This window comes from Gouania willdenowi, chromosome 5, assembly GCF_900634775.1.
Source record: "Gouania willdenowi chromosome 5, fGouWil2.1, whole genome shotgun sequence".
Taxonomy (NCBI): domain Eukaryota; kingdom Metazoa; phylum Chordata; class Actinopteri; order Blenniiformes; family Gobiesocidae; genus Gouania; species Gouania willdenowi.
In genome coordinates this window covers 18,796,457-18,810,906 of record NC_041048.1, presented here as the reverse complement: position 1 = coordinate 18,810,906, position 14,450 = coordinate 18,796,457, and the positions used below count along the sequence as shown (strand labels likewise).

At 40.4% G+C, this 14,450-nt stretch overlaps 1 protein-coding gene across 1 annotated transcript; it reads right to left on the bottom strand.

Moving 5' to 3' along the window:
• Positions 1-160: 160 nt before the first annotated feature.
• usp49 (ubiquitin specific peptidase 49) lies at positions 161-9,457 on the bottom strand. Its single transcript, XM_028447873.1, has 7 exons — positions 9,311-9,457; positions 7,364-7,482; positions 3,749-5,223; positions 2,695-2,902; positions 1,662-1,770; positions 1,300-1,505; positions 161-1,210 (listed from the first exon to the last, which is right to left on the bottom strand). The coding sequence occupies exons 3-7, from the start codon at positions 5,156-5,158 to the stop codon at positions 1,107-1,109; spliced, it is 2,037 nt and encodes a 678-aa protein (XP_028303674.1). The 5' UTR covers positions 5,159-5,223; positions 7,364-7,482; positions 9,311-9,457; the 3' UTR covers positions 161-1,106.
• Positions 9,458-14,450: the final 4,993 nt, after the last annotated feature.

The window sequence follows — 14,450 nt, the reverse complement described above, 5'->3', positions numbered from 1 at the left end:
GGCTGTCACTAAGTGTCGTTCGTTACCCTAACCCCACTAAATACCTCTACCTAACCCAAAAAATGCCAACATAGCTTCAAAGGTGTCATCATTTAGCGAACGACACTTGATGACAGCCTTCGTGACACCTTATTCATGCTAATGACAGCGTAATGTCAGCCTTATGTATAAAAGTTCAAGTAAAGTGTTACCAAACATTGTTTACTGGGACCAGAAGATAAACAAGGGCTTTTTATGCTCCCCTGAAACCACACAAACACACCTCAATCGACATGGCAGTGAAATGCAGAACTTTTGTTGGTCAACCACTGGCATGATTCAGGCTCTAGAGGCAGTAGCCAGTGAGGGCAGTACATCTGAGGAGAGGACATGATCAAATACAACGAACATAGAAATGAGCATCAAAGGTTTCCACAATAAAAAAAAAAAAAAAAAAAAAATGTAAAAATTGCTGAGCAGGAGGAAAAACAAAATCTGGACATCAATTTGATCACCTGACTCCTTGAAGCAACGTGATGCTGGTGAATCATCACTTCACTACTTGGTAGGTGCATCTGCAAACCTAGGCTGCATTTACATACAAAAACACATTGTCAAAATAAAACCTGTGACTAAAAGATCAAACTCTACAGTTCAAATGGCCTTTGGAGGTAAAATGCTGTGTCAGGGGAACTTGTGGTTGCACCCAGAAACACATCCAACGATTTAACTACACAGACGATCAACTGTGTTCACCGGGACTGAATCTGACCTGCTACCAGCGTTTTTTGGCCATTTCACCCACGTGCCAGTCCTGCAGGCTGTGAAACCCGTGGCCTCATGTATGAAAATATCAGGATTCTTTTTCACCTTCCAGATCTCTCTTTATGTTTGCTTTCCATCGAACAAAAGCAAAGCTACTCAGTTCTATCATGGCTGTCTTCAGGATGCTGCTGCTAATGCTTCACCTTGACTCATGAAGGTGATCACCCCCCTGTCCACATTTCCATTATAGAAAACTAGGAAAAAGTGATTCTCTGATAACATCTAGGACAACATCAGGTCAATGTTTTCATCATTGCAGCCCTAGGTTGACGCGTACAGGTCAACATCACAGCTGAAGGTGTTTATGCAGACCGCTGGGTATAAAACAGAATGTAGGCCTGAGTGTTGCACACTTCCTCTACACTGCACACCTTCATATCAGAGTCATTACAGTGGACCCAGAAACCTGCAACAACAACAAGACAAGCGTGTTAAAGATCCAACTGACTGTGAGCGCAATAAATCCTAAAGATGCACGTCCTGTTTCTCCCTCACCTCCTTCAGTGTTGTAGCAGTATGCCGTGTAGTGCCCTGAGCCGAAGCCTTTGCCATGATGCATGACCACAGCAGACAGGTCGTAGGTGTAGCCTCCTCTGTGCACAGACTGACCTGAGCTTGTGCAGCAGTACGGTTTGATGTTCAGAATCTGGTCAAAGGCTACGTGGACGCCAATCTTCTCTCTATGGTTCCTCCCTGACCATCTGTCACATAACAGGGGTATGGTTACTGTTAGAAACTGATCATGAGAACATAAAACCCTGAGTGTGTGGTTCAATTTGAGCAAAAATTAAAAAAAACCACTGCAGGTTTTGAAAATTACTTGGTAAACCTTAATATCTCCACCATGAGAAACTTGCCTGAAGCGTTTGAGGTGCAGCCGTAGAACCTGAGGTAAACAGTAGATGAGAAGCTGCTTACGCGCCTCTGATAGGACTATGGGTTTGTGGGACGTCTTTCGTCTTCTTTCTGAAACATGAAAACAATGTAAACTTACAGATATCTGGATCAGTGATCCTAATCATTTTAAAGGCTTGGAAGAATTTTATATCACCATTAATAAAGATACAGTAGGTCTAAATGTACAGGCACCACAATTTTTTTTTAAAGTTTTGATGCACAATCCAGATACAATCTGTTGACTGAGGAACCAAAACAAAACTGAGTCAAATTTCAAAAAGATTGGTCAATTATATACTGAGATGATTTTTTTCAAATTGTAAAAAATTGAAGCGATAGGATCTTTTTTAAGCTAATCCAGAATCAATATATTGATCCGGATCACCTCCAAAATTTAATGGAGCCTTCCATGGTGTAAAGTCTATCTTTGGTTAGAACTTTGTCAAAATCCATTACAGTTTAATACACCCCAAAACTATTTTATATAGAAATGTGGCACATTTTGTTCTAAAATGTAAGAGTTATTGCCCTCTATGGGTTGAAACCCGCTATTACAATCAAATTTTGCTATTGGCTGAGAATGGTGGTTTGTGACATTTTGGTGGCTTCTGACCTCAATGTTAGCCCCACCCCTCCTATATAAACTACCACCTGTGGACTCTGCAGTGAGCAGGTTGGATTGAGAAAACTGTTCATAGAGAGATATAATGAGTATTGAGTAGCAAGTTAGCATAGCGTAGATTGTTCTTTGGAGATTTTATAGTATAAACTGAGCGTGTCTGAAATGCTCCAGGAGCCCCGGCCATAATCACGGTATTTTTTTAATAAATTTTTGGTGGCAGGTCAGAAGAAATGTGTACTTGCACTTTATCACTTTTGAGTGATAAAGTGTTTATTGATGATCAGGAAAAATTAAGATGTTTCAATGACCTTGTTGCCTTGTGTTAACTTCAGCATCTCTTTGACATGTCTGGCATTAAACGCAGTACTCACTGTTGCAGTGGTTGCAAGCGTAGATGCTGCCTTCAAGAGCCTCCATCTCTGTAAACTTGGACAACATCTCTGTGAGGGTGCAGCTCTGCTGGTATGCCGCAGAGCCTGAGCCTTTCTCTGTGCTATGATATCTCTCTGGAAACTCCAAAGACAAATCCCAGAATGGCTCAACTGTGTTGGACTTGTGCTTACAGGACAAACAAGTCACCTAGACACGGAAACAAAGACATCATATTAAGAAGGGAGATTGTTAATCATACTACAAATACATTTGTTTTTAATCTTATTCAAAAATTTGTATGAAACTTCAAGGTGCAAATTGCAGAAAACTAATCTTTGTTATATGAATTAATCAGGAAAGTCCTCAAATGTTGCAAAGACTTTTCACAGAATACATCAAAGTGCTTCACAATAAACCAAAAACAAATACAGTAGACTAACGCATTACAACTTAGAAATAAAAAGTTTAACAAAATAAAAAAGGGATCCTTTTCACATATTTTAATGCAGTTTACATTTTTTTTTATGAGATTATGTCCCACAGCCAAAAGTGATCAAATAAACAAAAAAGAAAAGCCATGCATTTATTGCCTGTAAACCTGCTAATGGGGAGAATTTAAATACACAAAATATTTTTGTTTCTAATGAATTTACTTGTCAATTGAATAATGTTGGGAACTTTCATTGTGAAAAACAGCCCACGTTTTAAAACCAATGACACCACTATTGAACGCTTTTGGTTTTTAATATGCGTGCAGAAAAGCTATTCCAGGAAAGCCTTAAACCTGCCAATATGTCTTTGTTCGACGTGTTCATACAAATTCACTTTGTGTGTCAAGTGAGCTCAAGAGGAGAAGGTCCAAATCATTTGATGATGTAGTGCTGTAGTACTCAGTATCACCTAGAGAGAGTTCCTGGTTTGACATTCTTTATACGCTGTCCTTCCCCCAAAACTATCCATACTCAAACAGATGCATACAAGCCTTAGAATACGTAGGTGTGTAACTGAGCAAAGCATTAACACTTATCCATGTACCAGCATGCACCGTCTTACCTGGCTGAGTAGCTGCCCATGAAAGATAGTGTTGAGAACTTTAAGCACTTGTTTGGAGAGCTTCCTTTTGGTGATGGGGATGACTATCCGCCGTTTGGAGCCCTCCGTGTCCAGCTCCTGCTGTACCTTGTCCAGCAGCTCACACAGGAACTCCTGTGCATCCTGCTGGTCATACCCACGAAAAGCTGGGATGAGATTCCAGACAGAGTGCAACATGGCAAAGGGAGAAACCAAAGACCACCGGCCAGACCACATGACCCTGAAGAGAGTGTGTAATTCATGGCACAAAGACATCTGCTGTCGGGTGGAGCAGCGAGGTTCTTTGGGTTGGACCAACTCAGCGGCTTGAGTGGAGGGCGGGACACTTTCTTTCTTGCCGACGGGCAGATTCCAACATCCGTCCTTGCCCACGCGTCTGAGGGGACAGCCTGACAGCACAGTGTTAGCAGTGGTCACTACACCTCCCGTCACCCCCTTCATCGCCTGCGAGTGATTGGTCTTGGCCAGTAGCTCCTCAGTCTCACACAGGTCCAAAGTGAGAAAGCACTCCCTGAATTTCTGTAGGTGACTCAACACCTGCAATATTGAGTTCATGTAGCACGTGTTCCCCAAGTTGCGAAGCCCGGTAACACCCGGAGCAGGTCTCCGTCGCGTTACAGACGGTGTTGAGTAATATTTCCGCAAATTAGCAGCTCGACCATTCTGAGACTTTCGGGCCAGTGTAAGAAGAGGAGACTTTTTGGGAGGATGGGGAGGAGGTAGGCGTTCAGGTGGGTCGCGAAATTTGCGAGGAATGAAAGTGATTGCAGAACGAGGTGCCTGAGTAAGAAGCCGTGCACTCTTTCTGGGAGGAACATTCACAAGCTCTTCCATTAGTCTTCTTTTGACCTCTTTCCTTTTCCTTCTGGCTTCCTCAAGTTTCTCTTTTCGCTGATTCTGAAGCTCCTGGTGTCTGTTGATCCACACCTGGAACATTTTACCAAGAAGGGCTTTCCTCCTGTGACGCAAGGCTAACTGCATGGCGTGCTGGTGTCCACTATCCCTGACCGAGGGGGTGCACTCGCCCCCTGTTGAAGACCGCAGTGAGCGTCTACCCGGGGTTCGAACCGTAGAAAGTGCCCCTCTGAGAAGTTTGAGGTCTCCCTCTGGGTTATCATTGAGCACATAGTCTCCACAGGCGAAGCAGAAGACATCCAGTTCACGAACCTCCATGGCTAGTGGGTGTTGGGACTCCTGAAAGTGTTTAAGCGAGTGCTCCTCTATGTAACGCCCACAGGCCACGTGGGAGCACTTGAGGCAGGCCCACACTGAATCGGTGGTGCTGCAGTCCACACAGTGCCATTTCTGTGGATTTAGGATGGAATGGTCCTGGCCCAGACGAAGGCGTCCCACGTGCTTACAACGATCCATCTCTCCACACACACATGTGGCCTCAGTGAAAGGACGCAAGTCCTGAAGCCAAGCAGCAACTCAGACTAAGGAAAAAGTTAAGAGAAATTAGATAAAGATTAGAAAATTAACAAACTAACACCTAAAAAGTTTCACTGTTTTAGAAAAAATTGGGAGCAATTATTGCATGTAGGAGTCATTGGTGAAGATATTGTCTTACATCATTATGGAAAAAATGATATTTTAACCTTAAACAGTAGGGATTAGAGATGGGCGATATGGACTAAAAAAAAAAAAAATCCTGATCATTTCTGGTATTTATCACGATAACGATAAACATCACGATAAATAAAAAAACTATAAATAAATAAAACAATTCCCAACTTAAAGAGTAAACAGGTTCCTTACAAACACAAATAAATTGAATACATCAACACTAGACAAAAAGGTTACAATAACTGCCGACTCAAAGAGCTCATGAGCTGATATTTCATGGAATATATTAGTGCAGGTGGATCACTATATTAGTGTTATTGTATGTAATTTATTTATTTCCTCACTTAAAATGGAATTATTTTCAAAAAAAAAAAGCACATGAAAAGGACAAATAACATCATTAGTGTTTTTACTGCTGCTGAATCTTGTTTAATTTATCTTATAAGTTACATAAAGTTATGATTGATAAATATTTCTCTGATTTCCTATAAATAAACAACAGATCAACCTGATGATTTAATCATTCAGTTAATTTTGGTGTAATAATCTCAATAGTTACATTAGTCTAATGGGACCAGCTTTGTCTGTGAACACGTGAAATATAATTAAAACATAGTAAATAGTGATATTAGTATTTATGCTAACATTTATTTCACACAACGTGTGACATGTTTAGCTTTTATCCTTCCATACGAGTGTTAAATCTGACCATAAACTAATTGGTGGCTCTCTGTGGCTTTATGACAGTAAGACGTGTTCTTTTTACTGGGTCTATTTCTTATATGGAGTGGTTAGCTTTAGCTCTTAGCCCAGTCTGTGTGTCGGTGGGTTAGCTTAGCATAGTTAGCTTTAGTTGAGTTTTCAGTTCATAATCAGTGCTGCGGGTTCATCTCTGTCAGCGTTTTTTTGTGGGAACTTTGGGTGAATCTGACGGAGGAACTTGAATCGGTTCACTTTGTTGGAGGGTTGTCTTGTAGCGGTCCATGATGTATCGCAGCTCAGCAGCTTCAGGTAGCCGAGACGACCACCGCCGTCTGTGTGTGTGTGAGGGCTGGGGGTGGAGGCTTCGCTGCGGAGCTACCGTGAACAGCACTCTGCTCCAGAGAACAAGTTATTGACAGCAAACTTGTGGGCAATTTTTGGCCCCTGGAACAAAGTTTTTATGGGCAAATTTGAAGGAGAAATGGCCCGTGGCCCTCGCTAATTTCCGACATGGGAATTTATCGTTTCTATCGTGGGATGACATTCTTACCGGCGAAAATGTTTTTGGCGATATATCTTGAATGCGGTTGTTAAGTTTTTCACTATTTTTTTTAATAGTGCATAAATAGCCTAGAATACATTTTTAGACATATTTTTGGTAAATGTTTATTGAACACTGACATTTTTTAAATATTGCAGTAGCCTTTGCTTTTCAAAAAACCACAACAAAGTTTTTAATTTATATTAGCCCTTCAAATAAAACAAAACATTCATTCCAAAAAAAAACTAAAGTGCATTAAAGGGGAGGTATGATGAAAAAAAAAAAAAAATCACTTTATAATGTGGCTTTTTTTTTGCAATATTCGGCCTAATGTATTTTGTTACCGAATGTTTGGTGCATCCTTAACAAACAGGCACAGTTTGATTTTTAACAGTAACACTTTGAAAGCTAACAGCACGATAGAGCAACTTGGAGTGAGAAGCAGTAACCCATTATCCTCAAGTTGCATTTATACATTAGTCTGTTAAATAGAAAATACTTAGAGCTGATTTAACTATTTACAGATTACTACATTACAAAATCAATTAATTTTGAATAATGTGTTGCACCATTTACTGTATGTTGGGTATAAAAAGTTCAATTTAGTATCGACTACCATCTTTTAATCACATGTTAAAAGTTGAGGATAAAAGAAAAATACCTAAAATGACAAGTTTCCTTTTGCTTTTGTGCTCCATTTGTACCAACAATGAACATGTTGTTACAATAGAATGGGACTTTTCAAAGTTTAAGTATGGTATACTTACAGCATAAGTAGGTTACTTGATCCAGTGTGGAGCAACACATCACAGCGTCCATGCAGAACTTTGCAGCATTCAGTTGTATCCACATGTCTGCGGTCAGCACAAAGGCTGACATAATATAGCTGTCGAAACATGCAAGAACAAATATTAAAAAGGACATTCAAATGAAGATTCAAAATGAAAAATTGGCTTCATGCATTTTTGCAGATGTCACAAAAAAACTCTAGACGTTGTCCTGAAAAATAATGCAAATTTTAAAAAGTATACTAAGTGTTGAACCTCAAAGAGAATAATTCACATTCACTTTCTCTTCTCTTAAATTTGTGTTGAAACATCTGTTGTATTTTAAGAGTCTTATTGACCATCAATGGCCAACATGGATGACAAAAACCACTGGGAATAATGGGCTTTCAACAGACCATTGTTTTGTACCCTTCCATGCAGGTTTGTCAGTTAAATAAAATTGTCTGTGGACTTTTTAAACACTAACTTTTGATATGATTTTTTTTTTTGTTGCCCAGTTGTCTGCAGGTTATTGATCTGTTTGTAGCTGCTGTCATACATTTAATGCTCCTTGTTGGTTACTAAAGTTTTTAAAATCTGAATTGAATTTAGACGATCCAAAACCTTGTATGTGGGTTAACGTACGGAAAGTACTAAATAGTCTCCTGAAACATACATACAATGTCATTATGTGGCCCAAAAGTGCTTTAAATATTGTAGTGAAAGCATTTTTTAATAGAAAATGAAAAGTTAGAAGGGCTAATGTGGGGCTCAGTGGAAGAGTGGGTTGTCCAATAGGGTTGGGGGTTCAAAACCAGCTCTAGCCAAGTCATTGTGTCCTTTGGCAAGGCACTTCACCCACATTGCCTAGTATGAATGTAAAGTGCGAGTGAGTGTTGGTGGTGGTCAGAGGGACTGATGGCGCACTATGGCAGCCTCGCTTCTGTCAGTCTGCCCCAGGGCAGCTGTGGCTACTATACTAGCTTACCACCAATGTGTGTGAAGTGAAAGAATAATGCACATCAATTAGTGCTTTGAGTGTCTATTAAAAAAGCACTACATAAAATCCAACGCATTATTATGATCATTATAACACTTTCCTAGTTGTGACCAATGGGTTTAATGACCACATCAACATGTGGCTGTAAGGTCTGTTCATTTGAGTTAAAATGGTATTTCTGTGATGTGACGTGCCTCTCCACCGAATTGTTTTTCTCAAATTCCTTTGTGTCATTCGTGTGTTATTTTAAAAATAATTGTGTACAAATTTAAGACACACTGTCCACTTTCTAGTCAGATTAACAGGTTTCCTTGTTAGTTGTCTGCATTGATCGCAGTGTTTATGTCTGCTGCACCTCCACCGTCTCTTATAACCTATGGACTCTATTGTTAATCCGTCTCCGTGTTCTGTCGGCGTGTTAAAGGAGATGTTGGGCTGAGGCTGACTGGCTCCTAACGCCATGCTGAGCAGCCCCTTCATCACCGTGTTGAGCCAGAACAAAGAGCAGTCAGAGCCCCTCACTCCTCCAACTTTGTTGCTCAGACACAGGGCTCTAAGTTAGCTCCCTCTGCTAACCCTGAGCTGTGGCAGCTCAGCACTGACTTAGCACCGCTGACCTAGTCTACTTAATGATAGTCTGCTGTTACACACTAATTAGACTTATTGTAACAGGCAGCTAACGGGGGAGTTATTAGCATACCGGGGTGGCTAATGTTAGCTTCACGGCTAACACGATGGTGGAGGACAATTGGAAGTTATCCTAGCGGCTGCAGTCGGTTGTTTTAGGATAACCAACACCGCGCAGCTCATTTCAAACTTAGCCATTCGTCGTTTATAAGCTCCTCTTTCACTAATGTAGCTAAAAGCCGGTTTATGGTCTTGTCCTGCAGGGCCTGCGCTGGTTCACAACAGGGACAGCTGATAAAGGAAAGGCTGGGTAACGTTACCGTGGGATGAAGCGTCCATCCGTCCGTCTCTCCGGTGCACCGGGAGGACTGTTGTTTCCGCACAGACTGAACAACCAAACCCTGATCCGCCAACATGGATCACGGACTCTGATTGGCTCAAAGCTGAGCACCAACAAGGCTCTGATTGGCTCAGAGCTGAGCGCCAACAATCACGGCTCTCACTGCGCTGCCATGACCAAAGGTTGGCCTCGCTTTGGGCTGATGGGCTGAGGTTTGTGCCACTAGAACCGGGGTTACACATACCCCAAATTTAACTACAACTGATTGTAAAAAATGATGATAAGCACCAAAATAAAACACTTTAAACCTTGTTTACACACAGAAATGTACCTGGGATTATTTACAGTAAAGTGTTAGTACATTTGCGCACTAGAAAACCACGTGTGGCTGATTTGACCAGGCTAACGCGAACCACGGCTGGGTTTGTGCGTAATTTTTGTACTTGTTTCCGTGTTGTGTTGCAGTAGTATGGCTGGCATGCTTAGGCATTGGAGTTGTTTCAGTTTAAGACACGTTTTCAAGTGAATTAGACGATCAAAATGGGAAAATTTTGTCTGTAATTTATCAGTTAAGTTGTACGTAGTCCAACTTACTGCTTACACGCTAAAATCAGTGCATGTCACATGCACACTGCTTATGAGCTATATGCAGCATGTGAGCTAATGATGCTAATGGTGGTGAACAGCTACAGTATAACAGTGTTTATTACACGCATAGTGTGAGGAAGTTTTTCTGTCCAGGCACGTAATTATACATTTATAGTTTAAATAGCCTTTTCATTCATATTATTTACAGTTAAAAAGCAGTCAGCTTTGTTCACTAAATTCCTGGAAACCATGGATTTACAATCATACAGCTTGTTTTTGGGCTTCACTCTTAAAGTTATATATGTTGTACAAATGTTAAGGAGGAATTAAATGTGTCTTTCTTATCTTTTTTTTAATTTTTTTATATTACAGATGTCATTGATTCACTGAAGCAGATGATGAATACTGTAACTTCCAGTGGGAGAAGTGCTCTCACGCCTGTGTGATACACAATGGATCAAAGTTTACTATGTTGTTCCTTTAAATAAATGACTTTGTCATCTGCCTTGGTTCAGTTAATTTGGGGCCATCATTGTTGAATTGATTATCACTTAGATTTGTCACTACATAGATATATGTATGACTGAAGTGCTTCGAGTAGAGAACGTCACATCTTCATGTAGGTTTTGGGTTCTAAGAAGAAAGATGCTGTGGTGGAAACAGAGCTGGACTCTCTGGTCTCAGAACCTGGAGAAGACTCCTTCCATCCTAAAGAACACACAGCACCCACTGCACCGGAACATGATCAGAGGAACATGTTCAGTCCCTGAACTGCTCCACAAACATTAAGATTATTATTTTTATTCCACTTGACATCAAACTACAACTGATCAATGTGTAACGGGGGGGCATAATCACATTCACTATTCACTGCACAATATCATCTTCTGCTGTATGTAACCTTAGAGAGAGAGATAGTTTATTGTCATTCATACATATACACCATAGGCGTATACAGAACAAAATTCTCCACACAAAGCTTGGCTGTTAGGCTTTAAAAAAAAAGCATAAAAAAACACATTTAAAACAGAGATAACAAGTTATAGATTGTTAGATTTCATTGCAGTTTAGAAGTCTTATAGCCTGAGGGATGAAACGGTGGCAGAACCTTGTTGTTCTACACTTCAGGCTACGGTACCAGTGGCCAGCAGAGAGTAATGCTCATGGTGTGGGTGTGTACTGTACTGGTTATAACACTGTCCCAGCTGGTTTATTATACTATCCTGCCTTTTTGCATATATGTAGCTGCTCAGATTTAATATTTACAAATTCCTATACAATTTCAGTTTTAAATATGTGTTCACTATGACTATGATGAGGCAGCTCTTTTGATCCACCAGTATTAAATTACACTGATGCAGTAACGCTGCCATGTTATCAACAACCTATGTTTTAAGAGGTCTTTGTAGCTCCTGTAGCTCTGTTCAGCAACAAGTTCAGGCTGCTGCGATGCAGAAAACAGGACGGAGACGTGTTTATCTTTCCTTCTTTTTTCTTTTTTTTTTTCACTTGTCTGCACATGCTGTCAAAGGTCAACACTACAAGAAGTGCAATCATTTTGAGACAGAAATGAGTGTTTTGTTATTGCAGTGAAATAAATTAATTTATTTTATTGCATAATTGTGACCATCACCAACCCTGCCCAAGGAAGGGTAAGAAACATTTTATTATAGGGAGGATATAAAAAGGAAGAGCAGTGTTACACCTGTGAGGGGATGGTGGGGGAGGGGGAAGGGAGCAGGGAGGAGAGACTCAATGCAGGAAATAGAGAGGGTGGGGAAGAATTGATTATTTTAAAGTGAAGTTGTAGTATGTGCAAAAACAGCTACTGCAAACCCAGGCCACCCCCAGCCCTTCAGAAGCACTTTTTTCAATCTGCCAATCCCAGATTGGCTGGAAAAGAACTGTCCATCTGCCAGGCCAATGTGTACACCGGAGCGGCAACATTTGAAGGAGCAGTCAGCCGGAGCTGATGCTCGGGGTTTTCACGGTGTGTGGCAGTGAAGAACAGCACACATGAGCCCGGAGGCGTCAAGTGGTGAAGTCTGGGAGCTCTGGACCTGTCGGTGCAGAGCTCGGAGCGGCTAACAGACACCATGAGTGAGAGAGCCGCTCGAGGACCAATGTGCGCCGAAGCGACAATGTTGGAGGGGAGTCGACAGCCGGAGCTGGGGCTCTAAATTTCACTTACCTGTGAAGGAGCAGCACTTACCGAAATCCTACTTTAAGCAGTGTTTGAATGCCTCATTTCACACAGTTTAGACAATCATATCCTTTACACAATAAAACCTTACTGCTTTGGTTACATTAGGCCTGGGTGATATGGACCAATATTCATATCTCTATATTTTTCCTCAAAATGGCAATAGGCGATATAAACCATTTATTTTTTATCAATAGTTTTACAAAAAAAAAAAAATAATGGGTCAAAGTCAGTGGAGCCACAAAGACCCTTTTATTAATCACTAGCAGCAAAATAACATTTTGTGTCACTTTTGACTTTTTCCTTCATTAAGGCTGAAATGTAATTAAATGATGTAGTGTTGCTTCTTTCAGGGTAGCTCTGAGTTGCTGAAAGCTGTTTTAAAGAAAATCACAATCAGGACACTGTCCCTTTAAGAATGTGAAAATAGCCCCGTTAGCTGCAGTAGCAGCAGCTCTCTGCTGAGGAGCGACAGAGAGTTAGTTAGAGAAGAGAAGGGAGTTTTTTTTATTTTTTGCATTTCTTCCTTACAGATATTAACCTAAACACGGGTTTGTATGTAGTAAAAAAAAAGTCATAATTATGAGATACGTCATAATTATAGATAGTGAGATATTTAGGTGACAGTGCATAACAGCTTGCGCACGTTCACAAGCTGTTTTGTGAACATGATTCACTGGGAATGTGTAGATGTTTTGGCACCCCACGGGAATCTAAAAGTGAGCTTCATGAGGGTAATGTTGTGTACTTGTGCATAATGCAGTGAAATAATGTGAATTTTTATACATGCTACAATCAGTCGCATCAGTTTATGCACAGTTTCTCTGTGAGTAATCCCGGCCATCCAACATTTTTTGTTGCATCCATAGGTAGCCAGACGTTTGCAACTGACAGTCTATTAAGCCCTATGTTACAAATCTAGATAATTATATCCTGGATTAATTTCCGTTAGCAGGCTTCAACTAACCAAACATTCCCTGTCAGAGAGAGCTGTCTTACGACAGTCGATTACAACACGCTAATTTAAGTCAAGTGTTTTCAGCCTCTTTTTGTGCTCGTTCACATGAAACGGGTGGAGATTGCAGCATCTGACCAGTCAATGGAGAAAACTGACAATGGAGGAACAGAAGATATTTGTCATCTTAGACAAATATCATGAATTTATATCCATGATGACAGCGAAGAGCAACAGTGGTGCTGCCACCAGGAGGCGGAGCTTTTATACTACCTCAGAGCTGATCCACTTCATAACGTGGTCCCGACTAGGTTAGGTGTTGCTTAAGTTTAAAATTATGAATAATTAAAATCCATAATTCAGACCAAAAACAACTATGTTGTTACAGAAAAGGCAGGAATAAAAGAACCCAGGCAGGAAGCTGCTGTGCTGACACTATTAATGCGTAAAAGCGTGATATTATTCATCATATTAATGATGGGATATCCCATCCAATAGATTTTTATCATAAATAATGTGACGCATTTACGCATTCACAGTCACCTGATGAAGCATGTGTCTCGATCCGTATGCGCAGATGAGTGAAGTCATATTAATTCATTCATTGAATTAATATATGACTTCACCCATCCGCACAAACAATCAAGACACAGGCTTCATCAGCAGATTGTAGATCAGTCCATCAGATATACAGTAAATCTATATATTTCCTATAGGATGTCATCAGTAAATGAAATGATGTGTGGATCATGAGATCCACACAGTGACATGTTCACACATCACCTTTTATTCGACAGCTCGCTTACTAAGAAAACTGATTAGTCAGAATCCAGGACTTTACCACTTGCTAAAATCCTAGCCAGAACAAAACCTGCTCTCGACCAGGCTAGGTGTTCAGCATAAGTTTCCATGGTGATTTAGTTCCATGAGACGTTAGTGAGCTTCGTAGTCCAGCACAAACTTATTAAGTCCTGGGAGTTAGCACGATAAGAGGTAATCTTGCTTCGTAACATATCCCCTAAAGGCTGCCACTTGAGCTTCATCTGTTTTATTTAATCTAGCTATAGTTGTAAGCAATGCTGTTGTTCCAGTGAGTGTCAATGTTATGCAGATGCAGCCGTTTTCCACAGGACTTTATAGAACACAAGTGCAATCCTTTTTGTGTTTTGTTTACACAGAGTGTTGATTTATAACAAGAAAGAGTACAATGTCTTTACTATAATAATAATAATAATAACAATTGAAACAAAACTATAGTTGATAAATGCACGTTGAACAAAAAGAGTGAACAACTGTTATTTTTCGTCAATGCAATTTTTAATACAAAATGTTTTTGCAGCATTAAAAAAATGTCAAAGTTAAAGATAATGGTGA